The sequence below is a fragment of the Haliotis rufescens genome, unplaced genomic scaffold (assembly GCF_023055435.1).
Source record: "Haliotis rufescens isolate VD_foot unplaced genomic scaffold, xgHalRufe1.0.p SCAF_23, whole genome shotgun sequence".
In the NCBI taxonomy this organism is placed as follows: Eukaryota; Metazoa; Mollusca; class Gastropoda; order Lepetellida; family Haliotidae; genus Haliotis; species Haliotis rufescens.
The window spans coordinates 7895574-7914910 of NW_025963924.1; the positions used below are offsets into that span (position 1 = coordinate 7895574).

The 19337-nt window shown below is 43.2% G+C and overlaps 1 protein-coding gene across 1 annotated transcript; it reads left to right on the forward strand.

The window, feature by feature from the left end:
* LOC124151824 lies at nucleotides 1-17151 on the forward strand. Its single transcript, XM_046524466.2, has 8 exons — nucleotides 1-264; nucleotides 7893-8219; nucleotides 9290-9547; nucleotides 10466-10504; nucleotides 12870-12977; nucleotides 13911-13941; nucleotides 15169-15269; nucleotides 16741-17151. The coding sequence occupies exons 1-8, from the start codon at nucleotides 189-191 to the stop codon at nucleotides 16845-16847; spliced, it is 1047 nt and encodes a 348-aa protein (XP_046380422.2). The 5' UTR covers nucleotides 1-188; the 3' UTR covers nucleotides 16848-17151.
* Nucleotides 17152-19337: the final 2186 nt, after the last annotated feature.

The window sequence follows — 19337 nt, forward strand, 5'->3', positions numbered from 1 at the left end:
ATTTACCTTTATACAAAGCTTTCGCTTTTAGTCCTGGAACTTATCATAACTTTTCGTCAATACAAGTTCGGTATTGCGTTCGTCACAACACGCCTCTTTCCGTAGCAGGCAGGAGGCTTTCGGCTTGTTCCGAACCTACCCGAACTGTTACGAATGTACCTTGAAGGTTGCTGTCACAAGGTAGGAAGATGGCGTCTGCCAGGGTCATATTAGCTGTCGTCGTTGTCGTGGCCATTACCTCTCTTCGAACTGGCACTGCAGTTGGTAAGCTTTTACGTATATGCCTACAGTAAGACTACTATTTGTTTATATGTGGATATTTAATACAATTTGATTATGGATTATTATCTAACAGCCAAACATCTTTGTATGGATAGGGGGCACGGGTGGCCCAGTCGTCTTAGGCGCCGCGATTCGCTGTGCAGAGTTGCGTCCCTTGGGCACGCCAGAAACCTATGATTGTGGGTTCGAATCCCGATTCGCCCCGATTATGTTTCTAGGTTTGTACCATACCCGTGCTCGTGGGTTTCACCGAAGTGGTAAACGTCTGAGACCTGCATCACTTCGGGCTTTCCTCCCACATTAAGCTGACACGCCGTGATATAACTGGAATACTGAAAAAGCGGCGTTAAACCCAACTCACTCCCTTTGTATATATATTCACCACATAGCGATGAGAGCGACTACATGTAGTTGTGATATAACATCTGTGTATTGCACCAGTTTTACAATCCAACACAACAACTATAGCGAGTACACCCATATCACCTAATTTTCCCGTTAAATCACCGCCCAGGGTGTCGTTCCACGTTCCAAGTGATCTTAGCCGTAAAACTGATCGTAACTCCCATACATTAACAAAGACTTACGACAGTCGTAGCGCTAAGATGGCTTTATGGAACGGGGTTCAGACCACCATATATCTGTGACCACTGGGCCACAACACCCCTCACCTAGGCCAGACGAAATAAATAGACACGGGTGCCTTCACATTGAGATATATATCTCATCTGACTGACAATCTATTCTTAAAACAGCACAGCTATACCCCAAGTTTTTTGGTTTGATTTGTTGTTTTACGCCGCACTCAGCAATATTCCAGCTATATGACGGCGGTCTGTAAATGATCGAGTCTGGACCAGACAATCCAGTGATTGATATCATGAGCATCGATCCACGCAATTGGGATCGATGACATGCATCAACCAAGTCAGCGAGCCTGACCACCCGATCCCGTTAGTCGCCTCATACAACAAGCATAGTCGCGGTTTACGGCAAGAATGGGTTGCTGAACGTAAAGTACAATGCATATCGATTTAGGAGGATGCATTGTACAGGTGTTATATAAGAGATTAATATGAACAAATGGTGTTCCAACAATATTCATGAAAAGGTATATCTGAGCAGGAAACCAAAGTATGTTTCAGTATAGGATTTCTGTTACAAGTATATATTCAGTTGTGTCACAGGTCCCGTACTGTACACAGATCACGCGCACAGATCATTGCACGGTCGTCGAACACACAGGCCCCTGGGAGTGACAAATATGAACTTGCAAATGGAGATAGCGGACTTATGTCCAGAAATTACAATTCTTTAGAGTTCGTCCCAGAAACAAACCATGTCAACAACACGTGGAGTTCAATTGACCTCACAATTGCCACCCACCACCTTGCCTCATATTGCCAATGACAAGTCCATGACACCTGGCCGTGGGGAAGAGACCATCTTCCTATACTCACCTGCATAGGGAGTCCACCACAATTAGAGGAACAGCCCAATCCTCGGCCCACATGGGGCAATGCAAAGGCTGAATGGCCCAATTTCAGAAAGGAATACATATCATTCAAATCCTTCGAAATTGCCTCGAAGATGCCAAAATCTCACCTCAGCAATTATTGCCGCAGCTGAAATATCAGTTCCAAAACTTGCAAAACGCCGATGCCCTGGTAGAACAGGGAAATAGCAAAAGCTAGCAGCGTGAGACAGAAAGATCTTAATAGGTCGAAAAGGGAAAAATCAGCCTTCGGCCAAGTCCGAGCAGCCTGGAAAAAGTAAGACAGCTCATAGACGATTCTAAAAAAGACTCATCCAAATCTCTAAAGGAAAAAGAAACAAATGCTGAAACACACTGAAGCATACGCAATCAGTGGTAAGCGTAAACCCACAAAAATTCCTAAGTTAGCCAACGCCCAAACAGTCAAAGAAAAGGCCACCATTCTAGCTGAGCACTTCTTATCTGTAAGCAGCAACCAAAATTGCAGCAAAGAGTTCAAAGAATGCCTAAAATATCAAAACAGACACAAAGCAAGCATCTAGTATACAAATACCATTTACTGATGATGCAATACAACATAGAAAAGGCACATAAAAAACCTACCTGATCAAACAAAGAGCTTACTCACTGAGTTGTACAACACGATATGGTCAAAAGGAGACGTCTCCCACTTCAAACATGTGCAAAGCTATTGAAGCCATGGTTTCAAAAAGGATAATGCATCACCGTGAAACTGGCAACCACAACAGAAGGGACAACAGTGTCTAGATCACACACCAAGACTGGAAAATGAGATAAAAAGGCTCAGTTAAACAGACAATACATAGCCGCATTCTTTCTGAACTTCAGCAAGCCTTCGACATGGTATGTCTCATTAGCATTCATGTACATGGTAATCCAGACACAGCTTGCTCTAGACAAGGTGGAGTAACAGCCTATTCCCTTCAGTAAACTAGAGATAGAAATCTCAAGCACAAAGGGGCGCAAATTAGATCGGCAGACAAAATTCAAACCAAAAAACACCAACAGCCATACTCAAATGAAAGGAAAGTCTCAATCATCAGACTCGGTCACAAAAAACACAATGACAAGGTATGCCCATCTTGCAATCAACCAATATCCATTACTTACTTGTAGAATGTCAAGACCATGCTCAAGCCATGCTCGGTTAAAACAAGAATTGCAGATCTGCTGTCTGTCAGATCTTCTAAAGCCAAGAGATGCAATAGCGAAGGCCAAAGTCACTATACTCCTGAAAGATAGTCAGCTACTCAAACCTATACGAACAGAGCAGCCAAATAATTTTTAGAAATTTCTAATAATTATTCAATGCGTAAACAGAAATCTTATCAATACAAAACCAGAAATGTTATCAATACTAAAACTCCCAATAGATAATACGTACCCTCCTCAAACACATGGGAACCCAAGATGGGCAGGTCAATTGAAATTACTAAGGCAGAAGCCGAACTCTTAAACACTTAAAGCAACAACTGCTGCATGACACTTCTAGCATGGCGACCCATATTGTAGCTGTGAATACAAGTGCAAAGTCAATAAAGAATAAAGAAGACATAATATAATAATATAAGCGATGCACAGAATCTCACTGCAGACTACCCAGCTGGATAGCCATTTACTACATATACAATTTAAAAATAAAACAGGAAAGTCTTCGAAATCGTTTGTTATTGGTATGACGTTAATATATCGCCAATGGAACATGCTAACGAATCTGATATCCATATCATCTGTCTGCCAATAGCTAAACATAAAACGTACGTAACAGCCGGAAAAACGGCATTATCTAAACATTTATATTTACCAAAGCTGCTTCTTCAAAACTGTCAACGAAGCCTTAGGGTATTCTCTAAAATATACTGAACCGCAAAATAAACGTCACCCCAAGTAACATTGCATGAAAAGTTGTCATTAAATATCTGAGTAATTTTTGTCAAAGTTTCTAAAACTTAACATTACCTTGTCCGGAATAATGAAATTTGATGATTAAAAAACAATGTAGATGACAATAAAACCGATCGCCCAAACGCATCACGGCAACGGCCATGGTAACCCGATGCACGTGAGTTCCATGCAAATTGAAATGCACATGCGTTCCCCCATTTCTTGCCCTAAAAAAATCCACCCAGATTGGATAACATTCATTCGTTATTGAATTGCTACCACATGCCAAGATTGACAAGAAATCAGCGACACCAAGCCCCTGGACAATTGCAAGCTGGACAAACTGCCCGGCAAGTAGCCAATGCATTTCAAGTCTACGTAAGGACCATATACAGGCTCCAGCAATAGTACCAGACCACCAATACCACAGATGACCGACCACGTAGTGGAAGACCAAGGGCCACCACCCGACGTCAGGGTCGTTAGATTGTGCGACATCATCTTAAAGATCGCTTTGTTACTGCTGCGGAAACTGCTCGACAGACCATGGGGACACACCAGCGACACATTAGTGCGTCGACGACTGACAAGCAGACACCTCCACTGTCACAGGCCACACAGAGGACTCATTCTGACACCACGTCATCGCCGGGAGAGACTCGTAGGGTGGTCCGAGCATCATGGTGTGGGGTGGAATTGGTGTTGCACAGAGGGTCGGCCATGTGGTCTTCCAGAACATCGGTCCAGGGAGAGGCAATGGTGTCACAGCAGCTCGGTACATTGATCAAGTCTTGAGACCACACGCCATACCTCATTTGGCACGTCGCCGCAACCACGAGTTTCAGCATGATAACGCCTGTGCCCATACTGCGAGAGCAACAAGAGACTTTCTCCAGCAGAATGGCATCGGAACAATGCAGTGGCCTGCCCTCAGTCCCGATTTAAATCCCATCGAGCACCTGTGGGACGAGATTCAAAGACGACTGAATGACGTCCGACCAAGGCCGACAACTGCAGCTGAGCTGCGTCAGGCGTTCCTCAGAGTGTGGGCTCAAGTCGGCCATGGCCTTCATCAACCGCGGACACACAAGATACTGACTTGTGATGCCATTTCCTCAGAGACTAGTGTTGTGTTTCACTAAGAATATTTGACACTTTAATTTCAACCTTGATGATCAGTTTTGCCAAGTTGCACCCTTTTAATATGTCTCAAAGTATGTTTACAGTGTTTGGACAAATAAGGTTTCTCATATATCTATCCATGTGAAGTTTCTGTTGCTGTTCAGTGTATATTAGAGGATATGTTGTGGACCCGGTGCGCACATGGATGCTGTCGACGTGGCTCCGAAGGTCATGAGATGATGGTTCATGTAGATCATATCACTTGACTGAAGGGTTTGCAACAGGGCATGAGTGGAAGAGGCCAGGGTCTTGTTGTCCTTGAACAGCAGATATGGTCGACCATCTGATGTGTCCGCCCAGACCCCATCGAGTTGATGTTCAGCTCTGGTCTGTGGAAGTAAAGGGTCTTCCTTCTGTGTGCGCTGTGAGAAATGATGGGATAATGTGTACTACCCGATCTCTTCTATTGGGCTCTTCCATACCCTTTGTTGTTTTATCCGAAAGACTGTATGACAAGAACGATGACTTCAACTTTCCAACAGTTAACTTTCCCTTTATGTCAAGCAGTTCCAACATGCTCTTTCTACGAAAATTTCAAGGAGTGTCAAACGGAACTTGCTCAATAGTCCAGGCAAAATAAGGTTTCACTTGGAACAACTTGCAACAGAATTTATTTTACCACAATGCATTTCTACAAGGTCCCGAAAACAACATACTAAAAGTCCCAAGCAATCCCAGTTTGGGAAATATGTCTAATTTGCATAATCCAATATGGCCACCAATTATCAATATATCTTCCATATGTCAGATGAGGGTCAATGCTTTGATGAAAAAAAACATTGCATTGTTGCATTGCGAAATAACCATATTATGTTTCTAAAAAGATATTCACAACAACTGAATGTTTTCGATAATTGACAAATCTGCAAAAATTCAAGATGGCCGCCAATTTCAAGATGGCCGCCAAGTTTCCTAAATGCGTGATTGCACTGTTGAATCGTTTATCTCTAAAATAGTGTGCTAGGACTTATATGCATATAACTTGGCACACTAACTCACTGAAGTATAGTTAACACTTTTAGATAAGAAATTCCGTCACCAGAGCCCCCTGGTGGCCCAACATTCCAAGATGGCCGCCTAGAGTTTGATGGCTAGACATAGAATATCAAGACACTGTTGGTCTCTGATGACATATTTGAGTGATTTGAACTTCTACATTGGGGTAAACAGACCCAAGGATGTATGTAGAATACTCAATCATTTGAATAAATCCAATATAACCACCAAATATCAATATTTATCTCTTAAATGACATGTTTTGGCGAGTTTAGATATCAATGTTGATTGTTATTGTCTGAATCTACTTATTAACATGACAATAAACGCGATAACAAGTTTCGTTTTCATTCATGAAAATACTTGTTGGAAACAAGTATGACCTATTTGAGGTCCTCTCAGAATTTACCTCAAACCAGTTTCACTAGAATCGATGAGTTATCTCCCTTGTAGTTCATTTGTGGAAATCCAATGCAGCAACCAAATATCAATATTTGTATATAAATCTGAAAACGTTTGATTCACTGCTCTTTCCGTTACATGACTGTAAAGGCACAAGTTAATGTTCGCCTGTTTTGTATGTACAGAAGTGCACCCAGATCTATGGTCATTCGATCGTAGGAGAAATTCTTGAACAAAGCAAAAATCAAACAGCCTGGACTACAAAAGGCTTTTGGATCAGGATCTCAACATTCAAGTACCATTTACAGTACCATATGTCCCCGTGCTTGTTCAGGTGAACACTTGACTTACTTTTGCATTGGTTGTGACGGGTTACACCACTGCTCATACGAATACGCTCATCTTCTCGCGAAATCCGAGTATAATAGCTGATTGATAGTGATTCATAAACACATGCTTATACTAGAGTCTGGATTGTAAAACGGATACTGTTTTTAGCAGAGGTTATGATTAAGGAACTGTTTCTTTTATGGCAATTTGTTCTGTTTAACTAAGTGTACTTGTATTGCCATGTAGAAGCTTGGGAGGAAACCCAAACTGAACTTTCAGAAAACAATGTACACGTGAGCTAGCGTTTTGTTGTACGTGATTCTACCGCATGTACCGCATGTATCGCATGTACCGCATGTACCACTTGTACCGCATGTACCACATGTACCGTAAGTACCACATGTACCACTTGTACCGCATGTACCACATGTACCGCATGTACCGCATGTACCGCATGTACCACATGTACCGCAAGTACCACATGTACCACTTGTACCGCATGTACCACATGTACCGCATGTACTGCATGTACCACATGTACCGCATGTACCGTATGTACCGCATGTACCGCATGTAACACATGTACCTGTATGCAGGGGTTTCCGGCTCAAGCTAGGTGAGAAAGGAATGTCAAATACTGGGAAGGTCATGCTCACCCTTTGACATCTGATATCATCAATGGTTTTTAGTGATCGATTCATATACATTTCACAGCTCTTTTGCCTTTTGCGCTCAATGGAATCTCTTTCGGCAGATAATCGAGACGGATATTCCCTGCCGTTGACGTCTTATGTGTAGGATGAGAATAGGGATCGGATCGGATGGTCAGGATCAGTTGATTGCTTGCAGCCTTACCCCAAGGTGTGAGACTTTACATTTGATCACAACCACCGGGTTGGCTGCACCAGATGCGATCATTTACCGGCAACCGTGGTTATGTTCGAATATTGCTGACTGTATCATTAAACAATAAACCAAATGTTTTCCGTCGTAAAGGTGGAAGACAATGCAGCTTAAGTAATAATGCTTATGATCAAACGTCGTATTCCCGTTAAGCTGCCGTGTTACTTTTTACTCCTTGTTTTCTTGTATTGATAATTCATTTATTAATCACGTAACAAATTACATTTAATGATGTTAAATATTTTTGTATGTTTTTGTTACATCTCGGAACAATTATTGAAATCACACATGTCTAAAAAAGGATTTATGATATCTTAAGACGTATTTGGAATAACTTTTATATGCATTCTACCATGCATGAATGAAACGATACTCCTTCAGTTAAATTTATATTCAGATACATCACTGAACTTGATCCAGACGGCACCTCACGCCTTTTGGGGCCTGTCGCTTCAACTCAAGTGTGGCGTATCGACGAACAGCACTAATGGAGCTCTCCTCTTCCAAAGAAACACTTTTGTCAAGTGTTCGGTGAAGAGAGATGATTGTACACAGTATACATCAGACAATGTTTCCAAGACACAGTACACATGTGGGTGTGGTCAGCAGAGTGACGGCAACTACGTCTACATCCTCAACGCCACCTCCTTACACGACGACGTTGAAGGAGACTGGAGATGTGAAGATAAAGCGTTTAGCAACATCATCCATGTCAACCTGATTGGTAAATATTAACATATACTTGGTCTGACATTAAATGAGAAAATCTCTATAACGCATGTGTGATTTGTGTTAAGGGGAACTTGGGCTGGAGAGTATTTGGCATAGGGATGCACTTCAAGGCTGCAACCTGCAGTCACTGTCACTTGCCACGCCTCAAACCGTACAAGTGTATAAGTCATGTTGTTGGCCCTAATGGCCTGTAAATGATGTATTCCGAGAAAAGGTTGTAGAAGTTGGTTGGTTGGTTGGTTTGTTGTTTTACCCCGCACTCATCAATATTCCAGGTATATGTCGGTTGTCTGTAAATAATCGAGTCTGGGCCAGACAATCCAGTGATTGATATCATGAGCATCGATCCACGCAATCGGGATCGATGACATGCATCAACCAAGTCAGCGGGCCTGACCACCCGATCCCGTTAGTCGCCTCTTACGACAAGCATAGTCGCCTTTTACGGCAAGCATGGGTTGCTGAAGATCTGTTCTACCCCGGATGTTCACGGGTCGTTTGTAGGAGTGACATAAGCGTATAAGGGCTTATAAGGGGTGCATTTTCATACTGTATTCTTGGTTTGTAATCGTCATGTTATCCATTTGTCGCATTTTGCTTAATTTTGAAGATGGATATACCAAGGCGTCTGAAAGTTTTAGTATTTAAGTAAGAGGTGAGGTGAAATTGGGTTAAACGTCGCGTCCAAGATTATTGCACTTATATAGCGACGTGCATGCACGTGTGTGTGTGGCTGCTTGTACTAGTCCGGACTGATGCCGATTTATAGTGCTAGCACACTCAGATACCATGCCGCATTTTAACATGAATACCCCACTCAGACACAGTATACTGACTCCGAGCCGACCAGTCCTTGTTTTAGCCCTTTAATGCCGAGCGCCAGACAGGGTAACAACAAGTACCATCTTTTAACGTCCTTTGGTAAGACGCGGCCGGGAATCGAACCCCGGACCTTCCGCTCCCCGGGCAACCGCCCTACTACTAGACCACGGAGGCGGTATTTAAGTAAGAAATAAGGTTTGAATTAGGAATGCTATTATCTGTTTTGCCCTTTCCCCCCAGAACCTGAGGGTCCAACACAGATACAGTTGGTCAAAACAGAACTCCAGACTAAGGAAAGAAGCGTCAACCTGACCTGCTCGGCCAGCTGTCTCCCCGACTGTCGCTACATCTGGACCAAAGGTGGACAGGACCTGACCAGGGGGAGTCGGGGTCAAGTGCTGGCACTGAAAGGGTTGGTGGGCGACGACAGTGGCAACTACACCTGCACAGCCGTCAACCCCTCATCAAACCACACCAGCAGCATATCGTATGTTCAGAGTAAGTACACTGTCCCTTTTATAATATTTCGTGATATAAGGAGTGGATGATTAAAACAAAATAAATACAGAAGTCTTCCAACACGGCCGTTAGCTAGTAATAGATTATTCAAACTATAAGTAAGGTGTAATGTGCTCTCTCTCTCTCTCTCTCTCTCTCTCTCTCTCTCTCTCTCTCTCTCCCACACACACACACACACACACACACACACACACACACACCTTCAGTAAAAATGTTTTAAAAGAAAAGTACACTTGAACACCAAAACCGTACGATGTTTTAATTTCTCATATAGACAGAATGCGAAAATAATTATAGTCCGTTGTAAGATTCCAAGTATATGAGTACGGCGCCGTTGTGTTCAGGGATGTCTGGATATCTGGACTAGGTGATTGAGTGTTGGTGGTCACGAATCAAAGGGAGATAACTCTCATATTTTTAATTCTTGTCAGGTGCGCTGTTTTCGTAAATTTCATGTTTTGACGACTGTTAATATATTCACAATGTACAAGGTATGTAATTATTATGATATAATGCAGTGTTGAGGATGTTACAAGACAAGAACAATTATGTATTAATAAATTGTGTCTTTGTAAAGTGACGTACATTTCATTAAAGCATTGTCCCTGAAATGGGATGGATAAATATTTACAAACATTTGTGCGACATGGATCAAATTTATTGTTTTGCAAGACAAACGCAAGTACAGTAAACTACGTTTATAACGAACACGCTTATAACGAACTGACGGATATAGCGAACTTACTTTTTTGTCCCGACTATTTGCTGTAGTTATGTTGTATATATGCTTATAACGAACTACGGTTATAACGAACTAAAATTAGGGGTCCCTTTGAGTTCGTTATATCCGTAGTTTACTGTACGTTCCTTGTTTGTTCTTATTTTGTACATTTTCAGATGTACCTGCCCGCTACGACCAAGTGACGACTGATGCAGGTATGTCGAGGACTGTACTTTGGGGGTAGTATCATCATAGTCGTATTATGGTACAGTATAATATTCTTCAGAAAATACGTTATTACAAAGATCCTTATACCACTGCAATTGAACACATACAGATTAATAAACGAGTCAGTAGATGGTTTGAATGTTATCAAATTTGCTGCAGTTACAATTAATGGGCGGACCATTTGATATTGGGTGGGGGTGGGGGTGTGGGGGGTGGTTGGGGTTGGGGTGAGGGTGTGTGTGTGGTTGTCTTACGGCACGTTCAAATTCAACCCATGCATGAAAAGAATGTTAACATTTCCCCACTGTTCACTAAAATATAATAACTGTACAGAACAATGAAAATAGCAGTATAATTAAACATTTCTATGTAATAAAAGACCATTTCTCACAACACCATGTGCTGAAAAAACCGTGTGTGAAGATTTCTTCAAGCTGACAGACAAAATGGCAAACCTGACATGTTTGTACTCACAAGTACTGGAGGAATGTACTTTTCAGTTACTTAGATTGTGGATGATGGACATAATTAGCATAGCTTTTGATGTAAACTGACGAACAAAAGAAACGTTACCAAACTGAAAGTTGGGTCAAAACACTGAATAGTGTTAGAAAATGGTTGAGAATCAATCGCCCAAACACAACCAAAACAGTTTGCTGAGTAATGCACGTGCTTCAGTACCCGGATCAGTGGAACTTGAGTTTGAAGTGAAACTTTTGCTGCACTTGTAGCATGCCAGCCTACAAAGATATGGTATAAAAGGAACGATGTACTGTTCATTCACACCTAAACCGTTGGACAGTGACAAATAACATGCAAAGAGTAAAGGTACAACTGAAAGAGCACGCCGTTGCTATGATACGTCAAGGAACAACGCATGACTCACGTTGAAAGGAGTTTTGGTTGTAGTCGAATGAGAGGCTGATGGTCCTATAGAGGCACTCTGGGCGGACGGGGGACAGGCCTAGGAGTGGCAGAGATCCGGTCACCACCACCCAGGAAAACACTTCATACGCATCCTCCATCTGAGGATTCGTATTATCACGGTGACGCTACTGTGCGCAGTTTAACATGAATACCCCACACAGACACAGTATACTGACTCCGAGCCGACCGGTCCTTGGTTTAGCTCCTTAATGCCGAACGCCAGACAGGGTAACAACAAGTACCATCTCCTAACGTCTTTTGGTATGACGCGGCCGGGGATTTAACCCCGGACGCTCTACCTCTAGACCAATATTTGATATGACAGTGATGTTACAGGTTTGATTATCGTCATGGAGGGTTCATGTAAAAAAATTACCATTAGATGCATATTAAAAAAGCTGCTTACACACTTTAACTGTAATACCCAGGTCTTGCAATTCAAATGTAAAACCTCCACGCTTGTCTCTCTTGAAAGAAGGGGAGGTGAAAGGGGGTTTAACGTCGCGTCCTCGATTATTGCACATTTATAGCGACGTGCATGCACCGCATGCGTGTGTGTGTGGCTGCTTGTACTAGTCCGGACTGATGCCGATTTATAGTGCTAGCACACTGAGATACCATGCCGCAGTTTAACATGAATACCCCGCTCAGACACAGTATACTGACTCCGAGCCGACCAGTCATTGTTTTAGCCCCTTAATGCCGAGCGCCAGACAGGGTAACAACAAGTACCATCTTTTAACGTCTTTTGGTATGAGGCGGCTGGGGATCGAACCCCGGACCTTCCGCTCTCCGGGCGGACGCTCTACCACTAGACCATGGAGGCGATCCTCTTGACAGAAGTACCTCTCAGAAGGTTACCGTGAGATAAGAAGATACCTACAATTTACAATAGAATAGACACAAGTGGGGTAGATTTATAAAAGAAGTGTCATAACATATCCTGATTCAATATTATCACTTGTCACAATCTGTTCGGTTATAACATCATGACAACGTTATACTTATCCATACTGCCTTTAAGTTATTTAATTATTAATTATTATTATTTTTATTCAATCAAACATTTGTGGTGAGGGGAAATTGGGTTTAACGTCGCGTCCAAGATTATTGCACTTATATAGCGACGTGCATGCACGTGTGTGTGGCTGCTTGTACTAGTCCGGACTGATGCCGATTTATAGTGCTAGCAGTTTAACATGAATACCCCACACACAGACACAGTATACTGACTCCGAGTCCTTGTTTTAGCCCCTTAATGCCGAGCGCCAGCCAGGGTAACAACAAGTACAATCTCCTAAAGTCTTTTGGTATGACGCGGCCGGGATCGACCCCGGATCTCCCGCTCTCCGAGCGGACGCTCTACCTCTAGACCACGGAGGCGGTCTCAAACATCTGTGGCTACATATGACGTATCTGTTTCAGGGATGTCAATGTTTGGGTATGGCGTGGGTGCTGGTGTCGCTGGGATGCTGGTTGTCATCATCATCGTTTTCTCCGTCTTCTACAGAAAATACAAGAAGATGAAAAGAGGTAAACATCCTAAATCAACTCAGACAAAAAATGTTATTGTTCATATGAAAAGCGAACTTGGACACAACTTAGTCGGATGAAGCGCAGTCAGTTGCCTTGACAATATGCCTTATTGTCCAAATGAATAACAAACTTTGGGATTCATTGCGTCGTTTTTCCGGCATTGTGCTTTCATCTGATGTCTTGAGCATGTACTTAATTATAATGCGTCAACACCAGAGAATAACCAGTCTCGATTATCCGAAGATTCCATTGGGAGTAAAAAGCAAAATAGCGTTGAATATGAATGGATCACTGAAAATCAGTGATGACACCAGGTGTTCGCGATAAGGATGAGCATGTCCTGAATTGCCGGTAGCACTTACCACTCACACAATCTACAGAAAACAGATTGCCTTATACATTTGATTACCAAATTATGTTTTTCACGAAAATGTACAGTTAACATGAAAGTCTATTTTTCAAACTGATTACAACAAACTCCTGACTGCAAGGCCTTAGGCAAGAACGTCAATTGTCTTTGCAACACAACACGTGATCATTGCAAGTGTTCATTAACAACTCCTTCATTTAACAAAGGGAGTCAATACATGATGTTCGTATCTAAGCTAAAAAGGGTTGGATGAGATGGTGAGGACACAGTAAACAATATACACTTGATACTATTTTTGGCCAAGCGGTCCATTGCATTGTATAGCCGTGAAGAGTTGCGCCCCTTCCCAGATTCAGGATTGGGTGTTTGAGTCTCAGTCTCTTCGTCATAGCATACATGGTTTCAGCTCGGGACTGTTCAAATCGACGAGCTGTCACACGGGCCTGAGCCACTTTTTGAAAAAATTAACATAAAATATTTTTAACAGTGATAATATTTTCTTAATTGATTGACGCCCCAACGAGAATCCAAATTATTGTTACCTTTCTTTTTCTTTTCAGCTCAGGATTTCCCTTACGCCTCAGCACAGCAGTATGTGAAACCATTTTTGAAATCACACATCAAACAGCTGAGCGAAACACAAATTCCCTATATGGAAAACTTATTTTACGTGATTTCATTCATGTACAAGTCTGAATAATATGTTGGGCACGGGTGGCCCAGTCATCTATGGCGCCGCGATTTGCTGTGCAGAGTTGCGTCCCTTGGGCACGCCAGAAACCTATGATTGTGGGTTCGAATCCCGTTTCGCCCCGATTATGTTTCTAGGTTTGTCAGAACCATACCCGTGCTCGTGGGTTTCACCGAAGTGGTAAACGTCTAAGACCTGCATCACTTCGGGCTTTCCTCCCACATTAAGCTGACACGCCGTGATATAACTTGAATACTGTTAAAAGTGGTGTTAAACCCAACTCACTCACTCACTGAATCATATCTAATGTATTCATTCAAACACATCCGATGATTGGCTATTGCTGGTGGCTTCTGAGCAGGTGCCATGACGTCATCCCGTGCTACATTAACCTGTAAATGTTCTTAACGTTACTAACAAAATATTTTATTATTCACTTTTATCTGCAACACAAAATATTACGCCCCGGACGTCAAACACGCGGTATATTAGTGATGCAACAGAATATTTCATTTTTATGACGTCATGTTATGTTCATGGAGTTGGCTGTCGCACGTTTCTTGTTACTCTGATATATATACTTCTCAAAAGATGTTAAGGGTCAAGCGATACTTTCATATTACTATAGTTAATCTGTTATGTCATGGACCGCGTCCGTGGTCTAGTGGCCGAGCGTCTGCCCGGAGAGTGGAAGGTCCGCGGATCGAACCCCTGCCGCGTCATACCAAAAGACGTTAAAAGATGGTACTTGTTGTTAACCTGTCTGGCGCTCGGCATTGTGGAGCTTAAACAAGGATTGGTCGGAGTCAGTATACTGTGACTGAGTGTCGTATTCATGTAAAACTGCGGCATGGTATCTCAGCGTGCTAGCACTATAAAATCGGCATCAGTCGGACTAGTACAGACAGACAAACATGCACGTGCATGCACGTCGCTGTATAAGTGCAATAATCTTGAACGCGATGTTAAACCGCTTTTCACCTCACCTGTCATGACATGACAAATTAACTGTAGTCGGGTGGACCTTAACTTATTCTGAGTAGCATAATAGAGAATAGAAATGTTATTTTGAATTTATAAAACTTTAAGTTGATGACCAAATTGATATGACGTTTGTATTTACCTAGGTTGCCCAATGCTGCGATAGACCTCAACTACTACCAGGAACTCCCCAACCCTCAGCTTGTGGACGGGGGATACACCCTAGCGGGTGAGCACCGTGCTGAGGGTAAGGAATTATGATCGTTTTGAAAAGTACAGTGTTGTTTTGGAGTTCCTCTAGTGAAACGTTTATAGTGTAGTGTAGCAGGGCGTGGAGTCATCCCACAGAAGACATCCTTACCTTGTCAGCTTGCTGACGGGGTTAACCACTTTGGTCATGAGGACAACGTATCCGACCACGGATCGGAAGGTACGTGGTTCGTACCCCATCACAATAATCGAAAAAGGTAGGGTCGTTACAGTAGCAGTCAATGCTTACTGGGTTAAGTGTGCATGTCTTTAACCAGAAGGCTTTGACGTTAGAAGAACATCAAGTCAGTACGGCGGAACTCTGGTGGTAAGGAAGAACCTTTTTCCGGGTGAGGTGAGTTGAGGTGAGGTTTTGCGTGGTGAGGTGAGGTTAGGTGAGGTTAGTTGAGGTGGGTGTGGGTGTGGGGAGTCGAGGTGTGTAAGGTGTAATATCTTGCAGTGTGATTAATGATTATCGGGGTAAGGACAAACACCCCGATGCTGAGGGTGAGGATGAGGATGAGGGTGAGGATGAAGGTGGGGGTTAAGAACAAACCCTGACTAAACACTTTGGGGGTGGGTAGAACATCCTTAGGGGAGTTGAAGCAGATACCGATAGATATCAGCGTCAGTAGTAGAAGTAGTGGCAGCAACAGTGATAGTGGTAAAAGTCGTTGTACTTGCAATAGAAAAAGTATTTCTAAACCAGAACGCTTTGAAGTAAGAAGAACATCAAGCCAGTACGGCGGAACTCTGGTGGTATGGAAGAACCTTTTGCGGGGTGAGGTGAGGTGAGGTGAGGTGAGGTGAGGTGAGGTGAGGTTTTGCGTGGTGAGGTTTTGCGTGGTGAGGTGAGGTGAGGTGAGGTGAGGTGGGTGTGGGGAGTCGAGGTGTGTAAGGTGTTATATCTTGCAGTGAGATTAATGATTATCGGGGTAAGGACAAACACCCCGATGCTGAGGGTGAGGATGAGGGTGGGGGTGGGGGTGGGGGTGGGGTGTTGGTGTGGGAGTGGGAGTTAGGAACAAACCCTGACTGAACTCTTTTGGGTTTTGTAGAACATCCTTAGGAGTGTTGAAGAAGATACCCCTAAATAGAAGCGTCAGTAGTAGAAGCAACAGTGATAGTGGTAACAGTCGTGGTACTTGCAATAGTAGAAGTATTAACAATAGTAGGAGTGGTAGTAGTAGTAGTAGTAGTAGCTTCAGTAGAAGTAATATTAGTACAGGTAGCACTGGCACTGGTCGAAGTATTATAAGTATTACCGATATAAACGGTTGTAGTAGTAGAAGTAGTAAAAGTAACAGTAGTAGTAGTGGTGGTGGTAGAAGTAGTAGTGGTAGTCGTAGTAGCAGTAGTAGTAGTAGTAGTAGTAGTAGTAGTAGTAGTAGTAGTAGTAGTAGTAGTAGTAGAAATATCATAAACAGACCCGTCAACTACACATGACATCATACATCTTGCCCTTGTAGTGTTCACAACCAAGGTTGACGTGAAGGCAATTGACGGCACAGACCCCACCACAGCTGTCAACCCGATTTACGAACGCATCCACAACGACAGCGTCTTATCTAAGTAAGGACAACCCTGGACACACGTCGGCCGTCATGGGGGTACCAAGGTCGCAGCGAACGTTGACGTAGAAGTCAATTGCATCAATGACAGATTTCCACTACATATGCTTTGACATGGCAAACATAGTCCAGTAGGCAGTGCATGCTTTTCTCAATGTGTGTTGCGTTGTCATTTGTGACAGATTTAAAATATACAGTCAAGTCTCGTTAATCCGACACTCGTTAATCCGACAATCGGCTTTATCCGACACTAATGATGGGAACCGATTAAATCAGTGCTATTTATTCCCGTTAATCCGACAATCTCGCACTCCGACTCCGACACACCTAATTTGCAACAAATTACCGAAATCACTCATTAATCAGTCTCGTTAATCCGACACAGTGATCAGCGTACTCCGTGGTCATCTGCCCGCGAGTACACAGCCCGCGATAATCAGGTTTTACTTTCTTCAAAGTATATAGGCCCACGACATGCTCGCCATTTGACGTTTTTCGAAAGCGTCACAAATGTTCTGCACTTGACCCGGCGGTGAGAGGGCTCTGGTCAGTGTCCACCATCTTCCCGAGGCAAGAGAGTTAACTGACTTTGAAAGTCCAGTTTCCACCCTTGCCGAACTAGGCTGGAATTCCTGGGCTCGATCGTAGCGCCACCAGTGGCTATTACGAGTTATGTCCTTTCTATGCCTCTCCTATTGACCAATCAGATTCAGCCTCTCGTATCACTTGCATTTGTTTCAAACAAAACGGTCAAGATCGATAATCAAGATCTATATGTGATAAAAAACGAGTCTTACATCGCGAAGTGCATCAAATCACGTGAGCACCTTGATTAAAAACATGAAAAGATTTAGAAAATGTAAGTTGACAAGGAGTTAGCGGTGCACATGCTTTGCAAATCCTGCAGTCGACCGAAATCTGCATGATACTCTACGAACCGGATTTCGATTTCGGTGCGCGATTTTGATTGGACTATGCATAGACTCGTTAGTCCAGCCAAAATGTAACTCCATAATACCAGCCTAGTTCGGCATGGGTGGAAACTGGACTTTTATAGTCAGTTAACTCCCTTGCCTCGGGAAGGTGGTGTCCACTGACTACACAGACACGTTTCAGTTCGCATTGGGATGCTGTGAGTCAAAGATACACATCAGCAACCTCCATTACCCCCTCAAGTATAACTCGTCCCTGTCATCGTGTTACTGTATGTTGAGATTATCACTTTGCAAAAAACATATTCTTTGTCTCGCATGTTCACGTGCATCGTCATACATAAGAGGAAACGTATGACGCGTGGACCCTGACTATATTTTCGAGACGGTGTTTCTTGTTTGTTAAAACTGCTGTAGATTGTGCATGGATCAAAACCATTTGGCAAGATACAATGCCTTTTGCGTTCAATGGAATCTCTTTGGGCGGATAATCGAGACTGGTTATTCTCTAGCGATGACGTTTTACGTTTTGTGTTCCATTGTTCATAAGTGAGTGAGTGGGTGAGTGAGTGAATGAGTGAGTGAGTAAGTGAGTGAGTGAGTGAATGGGGTTGGGTGAGGTGGGATGAGTGAGTGGGGTTGGGTGGGGTGAGTGAGTGAGTGGGGTTGGATGAGTGAGTGAGTGAGAGGGGTTGGGTGGGGTGAGTGAGTGAGTGGGTTGGGGTGGGCTTGGGTGAGTGAGTGAATGAGTAAGTGAGAGTGAGTGAGGTAGGTAGGTAGGTGGGGTGGAGTGAGTGAGTGAGTGAGTGAGTGAGTGAGTGAGTGAGTTAGACGTTGCTTTAAACAGTATTCCAGTTATATCACGGCAGCCCTTCGCACGCTGTCGCTTACTCACTCATTCACTGACGGTTGCTTTTTGTACTCGTGCACTGCTGTATTTGTGTAGCTTCTTGTGCAGTGAATAAACATTATCTCTCTTTGTTTTTAAGAGTTTATAGAGTCAGCATAATTATGGCACATGATGTATGTATACTGAACCGCAAAAGAAACGTCGCCCCAAGTAACATTGCATGAAAATTTGTCATTTAAATATCTGGGTAATATTTGTCAAATTTCTAAAATTTAACATTACCTTGTCCTGAAAAATGAAATTTAATGATAAAAAAACAAAGCAGATGACAATAAAACCGATCGCCCAAACGCATCACGCAACGGCCATGGTAACACGATGCACGTAAGTTCCGTGCAAATTGAAATGCACATGCATTCCCCTATTTCTTGCCCTATACAAATCCACCCACATCGGATAACATTCATTCGTTATTGAAATGCTACCACATGCCATGTGACCACCGGACTTCAGGATCATCAGATTGTGCGACAGCATCTTCAAGATCGCTTTGTTACTGCTGCGGAAACTGCTCGACAGACCATGGGGACACACCAGCGATACATTAGTGCGGACACCGTACGTCGACGATTGACGAGAAGACACCTCCACTGGCACAGGCCACACCGAGGACCAATTCTGACACCACGTCATCGCCGGGACCGTCTTCAGTG